We start from the raw sequence: 8,503 nt of genomic DNA on the forward strand, positions 1-8,503 counted from the left end.
TTCAAGAGAATCCAACCAAATCCAAAGAATAAGCAAAAATTCCGAAAGAGTACAAAATATCAGAGATCAGAGAGTATCCAAAAGAATACAAGCAAATTCAGTCAAATTCCGACAGGATGGGAAACAATCAGGAAGAATCCAAAAGAAAGCGAGAGAATCCGACCGAATTTGGAAGAATACATAAGAATCCAAGCGAATATGAGAGAATCCGGAAAAATCTGAAAGAATACGAGAGAAAACGTGAAAATCCGGCAGAATCAGAAAGAATACAACAGAATACACGAGAATCGAACCAAATTCCGAGAGGAGCGGGAAGAATGCGGAATAATCAGAAAGAAACTCAGAGAATGCCAGAAAATCCGGAAGAATTTGAAAAAATTCGAGTGAATGCGAAAGAATCCGAAAATAATTCGAGAAAACCCTACAAAATCTGAAATAATATGCAAGAAACCTAATAAAACGCAGAGAATTTGGAAGAATGTGAGAAAATGCGGGAGAATCCGGGAGAATTTGGGAGAATCCAAAAGAATCCTAGAGAATTTGAGAAAATCTGGGCAATTTCGAGAGAAGAGGAGAGACTCCGAAAGAATTTGAAACAATCCAAGTGAATATTAGAGCATCCGGCTAAATTCCAAGAGAATCGAAGATAATCCGGAAGAATGCGAACGAGAATTAGGCAAATATGGAGAAAATTGGAGAAAATACCGAAAAATTCGAAAGAAATCGTGGATAATGCGGGAGAATGCGAGAGAATCTAAAAACTAAATTACTATATTTCAGCATGTTGGCGAGTTCAAAAATGATTCGAGAGAATCCAACAAAATCCAAAGAATAAGCAAAGATTCCGGAAGAATACAAGATAATCCGAAAAAAATCGAGATCAGAGAGAGTATCCAAAAGAATACAAGAGAATCCTGTCAAATTGCTACAGGATACGAAAGTATCGGGAAGAATTCATAAGAATCCAAGAGAATGTGAGAGAATCCGGAAAAATTTGAAAGAATACGAGAGAATATGAGAGAAAACAACCAAATTGCACGAGAAGAGGAGAAACCCCGGAAGAATCTGAAAGAATACATGTAAATATGAGAGAATCCGGCTACATTCCAAGAGAATGAGAGATAATCTGGAAGAATGCGAAAGAGTCCGAGAGAATCCGAAAAACTAAATTACTGTACTTTAGCATGTTGAAGAATTCAAAGATGATTCGAAAGAATCCAACCGAATCCAAAGAATAAGCAGAGATTCCGAAAGAATACAAAATAATCCGAAAAAAATTTAGATCAGAGAGTATCCAAAAGAATACAAGCAAATCCAGTCAAATTCCAGGAAAGAATCAGGAAGAATCCAAAAGAAATCGAGAGAATCCGACCGAATTTGGAAGAATACATAAGAATCCAAGCAAATATCAGAGATTCCGGAAAAATCTGAAAGAATCCGAAAGAAAACGTGAAAATCCGACAGAATCAGAAAGAATATGACAGAATATACGAGAATCGAAGCAAACTCCGAGAGGATCGGGAAGAATGCGGAATAATCAGAAAGAAACTCAGAGAATGTCAGAAAATCCGGAAGAATTTGAAAAACCCGAGTGAATCCGAAAGAATCCGAAAAAAATTCGAGAAAACCGTACAAAATCTGAAATAATATGGAAGAAACCTAGCAAAACGGAGAGAATTAGGAAGAATGTGAGAAAATACGGGAGAATCCTGGAGAATTTGGGAGAATCCAAAAGAATCCTAGAGAAGTTGAGAAAGTCTGGGCAATTTTCGAGAGAAGAGGAGAGACTCCGAAAGAATTTGAAAGAATCCAAGTGAATACTAGAGAATCCGACTAAATTCGAAGAGAATCGAAGATAATCCGGAAGAATGCGAAAGAGAATTAGGCAAATATCGAGAAAATTGGAGAAAATACCGAAAAATTCGAAAGAAATCGTGGATAATGCGGGAGAATGCGAGAGAATCTAAAAACTAAATTTCTAGATTTCAGCATCTTGGCGAATTCAAAGATGATTTGAGAGAATCCAACAAAATCCAAAGAATAAGCAAAGATTCCGGAAGAATACAAGATAATCCGAAAAAAATCGAGATCAGAGAGAGTATCCAAAAGAATACAAGAGAATCCTGTCAAATTGCTACAGGATACGAAAGTATCGGGAAGAGTTCATAAGAATCCAAGAGAATGTGAGAGAATCCGGAAAAATCTGAAAGAATACGAGAGAATATGAGAGAATCCAACCAAATTGCGCGAGAAGAGGAGAAACCCTGGAAGAATGTGAAAGAATACATGTAAATATGAGATAATCCGGCTACATTCCAAGAGAAAGGGAGAAAATCTGGAAGAATACGAAAGAGTTCGAGAGAATCCGAAAAACTAAATTACTGTACTTGAGCATGTTGAAGAATTCAAAGATGATTCGAAAGAATCCAACCTAATCCAAAGAATAAGCAGAGATTCCGAAAGAATACAAAATAATCCGAAAAAAATTGAGATCAGAGACTATGCAAAAAAATACAAGCAAATACAGTCAAATTCCAGGAAAGAATCAGGAAGAATCCAAAAGAAATCAAGAGAATCCGACCGAATTTGGAAGAATACATAAGAGTCCAAGCGAGTATGAGAGAATCCGGAAAAATCTGAAAGAATCCGGGAGAAAACGTGAAAATCCGGCAAAATCAGAAAGAAAACGACAGAATACACGAGAATGGAACCAAATCCAAGAGAGTAGCGGGAATAATGCGGAATAAGAAAGAAGCTCAGAGAATGCCAGAAAATCCGGAAGAATTTGAAAAAATCCGAGTGAATCCCAAAGAATCCGAAAACAATTCGAGAAAACCATACAAAATCTGAAATAATATGCAAGGAACCTAATAAAATGCAGAGAATTAGGAAGAATGTGAGAAAATACGGGAGAATCCAGGACAATATGAGAGAATCCAAAAGAATCCTAGACAATATGAGAAAATCTGGGCAACTTTCGAGAGAAGAGGAGAGACTCCGAAAGAATTTGAAAGAATCCCAGTGAATACTAGAGAATCCGACTAAATTCCAAGAGAATCGAAGATAATCCGGAAGAATGCGAAAGAGAATTAGGCAAATATCGAGAAAATTGGAGAAAATACCGAAAAATTCGAAAGAAATGGTGCATAATGCGGGACAATGCGAGAGAATCTAAAAACTAAATTACTATATTTCAGCATGTTGGCGAATTCAAAAATGATTCGAGAGAATCCAACAAAATCCAAAGAATAAGTAAAAATTCCGGAAGAATACAAGATAATCCGAAAAAAATTGAGATCAGAGAGAGTATCTAAAAGAATACAAGAGAATCCTGTCAAATTCCTACAAAATACGAAAGTATCGGGAAGATTCCATAAGAATTGAAGAGAATGTGAGAGAATCCGGAAAAATCTTAAAAAATTGGCGAGAATAAGCAAAAATTCGAGATCCGAACGTTTCGGAAAGAATACGTGAAGAATCCCAAAAGAATACGAGAGAATATGAGAGAATCTAACGAAATTGCGCGAGACGAGGAGAGACCCCCGAAGAATGTGAAAGAATCCATGTAAATACGAGAGAATCCGGATAGATTCCAAGAGAGTGGGAGATAATCTGGAAGAATGCGAAAGAGTCCGAGAGAATCCGATAGACTAAATTACTAAATTTTAGCATGTTGGAGAATTCAAAGATGATTCGAGAGAATCCAACCAAATCCAAAGAATAAGCAAAGATTCCGAAAGAATATAAAATATCAGCGATCAAAGAGTATCCAAAAGAATACAAGCAAATCCAGTCAAATTCCGACAGGATGGGAAACAATCAAGAAGAATCCAAAAGAAATCTAGAGAATCCGACCAAATTTGGAGGAATACATAAGAATCCAAGCGAATATGAGAGAATCGGAAAGAAAACGTGAAAATCCTCCAGAATTTGAAAGAATACGACAGAATACACGAGAATCGAACCAAATTCCGAGAGGATCGGGTAGAATGCGGAATAATCAGAAAGAAACTCAGAGAATGCCAGAAAATCCTGATGAATTTGAAAAAAACCGAGTGAATTCGAAAGAATCCGAAAATAATTCGAGAAAACCCTACAAAATCTGAAATAATATGCAAGAAACCTAATAAAACGCAGTGAATTAGGAAGAATGTGGGTAAGTACTGGAGAATCCGGGAGAATATGGGAGAATCCAAAAGAATCTTAGAAAATTTGAAAGCTTTTTTAAGAACAACTTCGATGACATAATTTGAAGCGTTATTTTGTCTTACTACTTCTTTATCTTTATTGGAAGGAAGTGGAAGTAAATATAAATAAGAAACTACTGACATACATAATATATTTTATTTTGGTTTGCCTCCCTAAGACACACTCATAACAAAAATAAATAATGATCTTAGATATTTTTGGAAAGAACACAATTGGGAAATGTAGACATAGGACCAGCATCTGCACTGAAGACACTATCTCTGTATAAGAGCAGATTAAGGTTCTACCATTTTTCGGGTTTTAATTAAATTTAAGATTTTTGTACGCTATGAGAAAAAAACTTTTTCTCTAAATAATCATGACACAATAACCCATTAATATCCAGATAATTCCGAGTTATTAGAACTAAAAAATGTAAATTTTTAAGGACTAATTTAAGAATCTATGTGTACATATTTTATGAGAGCTTCGCTTGTTTTCCTACATAACTTTTTTTGTAAAAGATAACAAATAAATGCAGTATCACAAACATATAAATCAAATGAGTCACCAAAATCCACTTCGGAAAAGAACAGAACGGGTTCACCAAATGTACAACATAATTCAAAAGTATAATCGAGTTGGCAACCTAAAACTCAAAAAATAAAATGGGCTAAAACACGCTAACACTTACCACTTGAAGCACTGTGATATACTTTTTCCACCACTGAAATTTCTCCTTAGTCCACGTACTTTGTAAATAATAAAAATACATGACTGTATGAACAATACAATTTATAAAAGCACTCAGACAGTTTGCACCTCCAGGACTATACTTGAAGCTTATCCAAGCCATTAAAAATACTCCAGTGTGGTGAAACACGTGCAGAAAAGAAACTTGCTTGTCCTTTTTGCGCAAAATAAAAATAATCTAAAAAGAAAATGTCGACTGTGCTTAAAATAAAACGTACCGTTTCCAGAAAATCGATCAGCTTGAGCAACACAAATTTATGGTGTAGTGTTATAATGATATAAAAATCCGGGGAAGTAATGGTACACAAGAAACTAATAGTGTTGAGATGTGGGAAACCCTAAAAGAAGTTTTTCAGTTTATCGTCTACCTGGAGAATTTCGGTACTAACCAAAATAATTATAAGAAGGTTGCTGGAAATCTGAAATACGTTATAGAGAATCATTACATAGTTCAGTTTCAGTGGTGCCCTATTTTTCATTAAACTTCGTCCTAGTTTTGTCACGACAATTAGATAAATGGCTACGAAAACAAGAGGTTGAAAAATTGACTGCGTAAGGAAATATTCTGCAACCCCTTTATCTGAAAGGTATGAGTAAAATTCGTATAAAATTGTGACATTAAATACCTGTCATGTCGTGGAGAAATAAAGCGCGTAACGCAAACGAAAAAGGTGAACTGTTTTCTCCTAAAGATTTATGTATGGACTTCGTCCAAGGCAAACTATTTTGCATAGATTAACCAAGTGACCTCTATCACTATGTGATTAAAAATACCGCTAAAAATTAGCAAACTAAATTACCAAAAACAACAAATTCCTTCTCTGTAACGAAGGATAACGCCAGCATCTGCAGAGAGAACACTATCTGTTTCTAGTGATTCATTGCTTTTCCAGTTGATTGTGCAACACAAAAAAATAAGTTTACTTCGAAAATATATTACTCTTCGTTTTTTTTTACATAATTTACAATATAAAATTTTGCAAATAAATATAACACAATAATCATGTAATGTGAATTTGTCAGTAAAATCCACTTAGGGTAACAACAATCTGGGTTCAGCAGAGGCAAAACAAAGGTCAATAGTATCAAACACTGCGAGGTCTGAAATCACACTTCATTACATATTGTCCAACCATACATACAAATTTATTACGATTTGAATAACAGTGACGTAGTTTTTCCACCAGATCTTTCTTCCATCGAGCCACAAACTTATCATGTAATAACTATACATGATTATGTGCACAGAACAATTTATTAAAGCGCCGAGAAACCCTTGACCTCCAGGAGAAAATTTACAACATATCCAACCAATGAGGAAAACCCCAACGTGGTGAAACACGTGCAAAAAAGAAACTTGATTGTCTTTTTTGCGGAGGACGAAGATGATCTAGAAGGAAAACTGAAACACAACGACACAACAACAAAAATTTTACCGTTTCCCCAAAATGGAATAACTTGAGAAGTAGATATAGATAGTTCCCTATGACGATAAAAGGCAGTTCTACTAAGTTTGACGTATCTGTGTAGGTACACATAATGTCAAAAGTTTTTGTAGTTGGTAAAGCCTGAAAGTATTTGTGTAAATAGGAAAGCAAACTTTCGTACTAACCATTATGACAAGAGCAGCGTTGGAAGCAATCTGAATTAGGTTATATATTATTATAACAACCCTTAAATTTAAGGGTTGCCGGTTTTTCATGAAGTTTGGTCCAATTTTCAAGACAATACCCAGATATGCAACCACAAGAAAGAGAGGTTGAATGGGTGATTGCATCAGGAAAAAGTGTTGTAGTGGAGTACCTGGAAAACTTGCTGAAGTACTTTTGGAGAAAACAATATAGTTTTCGTACCTGCCATTTCAGACAAACTGTATTACAATTCTGCTTGCTACAAAATGTGTAAAATCGTACTTAAGTTATAGTAAACAAACACTGCTGAATTTTCTATTACGGAATCGTAGTGGTAGTAGCTACAGCGTTTTGCTCTTAAACTTGATAAATCAAACAAGTTGCGTCGTTACTTACACGTTCTGCGTAATCGAGGAATTTTTAAAATACTATTACAACTAACACTAAGTGCAACTCCTATGATATCCTTTGAAGCGTTACCAATATTGTTTTTGGGATAACACTTTTCCTGTATAATTCTTATTATGTTTGTGATTTGTGATCAAAATAAAATGAAAGAATTGCAGTTTCTATTTCTATTTAATTTAATTCTATTTTCTATTTAACACAGCTACTAAATTTTTCCCTGGTGCTTACTTCTTTTTTTGCTTACATAGCTAACGTTGTAAAAAGTAAAAAATAAATATAATATGGTTGCTAACACAGCGACATTAACAACCAAAACCCACTTTGGATAAGAACAATACGGATTCAATAGAGCCACGGAAAACAACAAAGTAATCAAACATTGGGAAACCTAAAAAACCCATAAAACACACACTGTTGCAGCAAAAATTTCAACTCACGATTTGTAACATCGTCATGTAGTGTTTCCACCAAATCGCTTTAACGTCGATCCATAAAGTCACCAAATAATAAGAATACATAAATATATGAACGAAAGAATTTATAACGGAACACAGGTAAGGATGACCTCCTGGAGAGTACTTGAAACAAATCCAACTCAACCAAAACACTCCAGAATGGTGAAATAAGTGCAAAAAAGTGACTTGGTTGTTTTTTTTACGCAAGACAAAAATAATCTGGAAGAAATAGTTGAAAACGGGATATAACCTATTTCGAGCTTACCGTCTCCACGAAGTCCAAAATTTTTATCATGAGGTAGTGATAGTGTCCTGTTACGGCGTACGGAAGGTCTGGGGAACCTGAAATGTCTGTGTATGCGCACAAAATATTGGAAGCTGTATAGATATGCAGACCCTAGAAATAACACTTTTTTTTTTTTTTTTTGATAACATTATACTGACCATCAAGACATAATAAGTGTTAATGACAATCTGACTCGAATTGTAAAGTACCATTACAGCTTTCAGCTCGAAGGGCGATTTTTTTCTCATAAAAAACGGCACGATTTTGAGTACTAAAGCAAGATAAGCTATCGTAACAAGGGCTGGTTGGATGGGTGATTCCATCAAGTAATAGCTCTCGATTCTAAAATCTGAAATATATTTGTAACATAACTGAAAATATTTCTAGGGCAAACCTTTCATTTCAGAGGAAGCAATTGACGATGCGTGGTGTCTATCTACACAGTAAAACACACCTTTAAAGTTAAGTTACAGAAATGTCGATAAGTTGGGTTACGTATTACGACACCTCATTAACATGGATTCATACATTTTTAACTACACTCTATTTAGTTTGCAGCCTTGGCTTTATATTTTTATGTTTCGATAACAAAGTTTTTCATTTTTTGTGTGTTTTTCTAGAGGTGACACATAAAATAAAACGAAGTCCAACTTTCTTTTGTAATTTCCTCCAAAATCGCTTTCATTTTGTGTTATATTAAAAATATCAGCGACCTCCTCATTCATCTCAACAATTATTTATTTGATGTCTCGTCTAATAAAATCCCCTTCGTTTTCGGCAGC

The 8,503-nt window shown here is 34.9% G+C and overlaps 1 protein-coding gene across 1 annotated transcript; it reads right to left on the reverse strand.

The window, feature by feature from the left end:
• Nucleotides 1-2,308: 2,308 nt before the first annotated feature.
• On the reverse strand, nucleotides 2,309-8,207 carry LOC135125553 (very long chain fatty acid elongase F-like). Its single transcript, XM_064051215.1, has 8 exons — nucleotides 8,116-8,207; nucleotides 7,880-8,070; nucleotides 7,701-7,832; nucleotides 6,095-6,331; nucleotides 5,160-5,279; nucleotides 4,883-5,095; nucleotides 4,760-4,837; nucleotides 2,309-2,335 (listed from the first exon to the last, which is right to left on the reverse strand). Exons 1-8 carry the CDS (start codon nucleotides 8,120-8,122, stop codon nucleotides 2,309-2,311), a joined length of 1,005 nt encoding a protein of 334 aa, XP_063907285.1. The 5' UTR covers nucleotides 8,123-8,207.
• Between the last annotated feature and the right edge of the window lie 296 nt (nucleotides 8,208-8,503).

This window comes from Zophobas morio, unplaced genomic scaffold (assembly GCF_036711695.1).
Source record: "Zophobas morio isolate AGI-343-1 ecotype UQ-CSIRO unplaced genomic scaffold, CSIRO_AGI_Zmor_V1 ptg000008l, whole genome shotgun sequence".
NCBI classification, from domain to species: Eukaryota; Metazoa; Arthropoda; class Insecta; order Coleoptera; family Tenebrionidae; genus Zophobas; species Zophobas morio.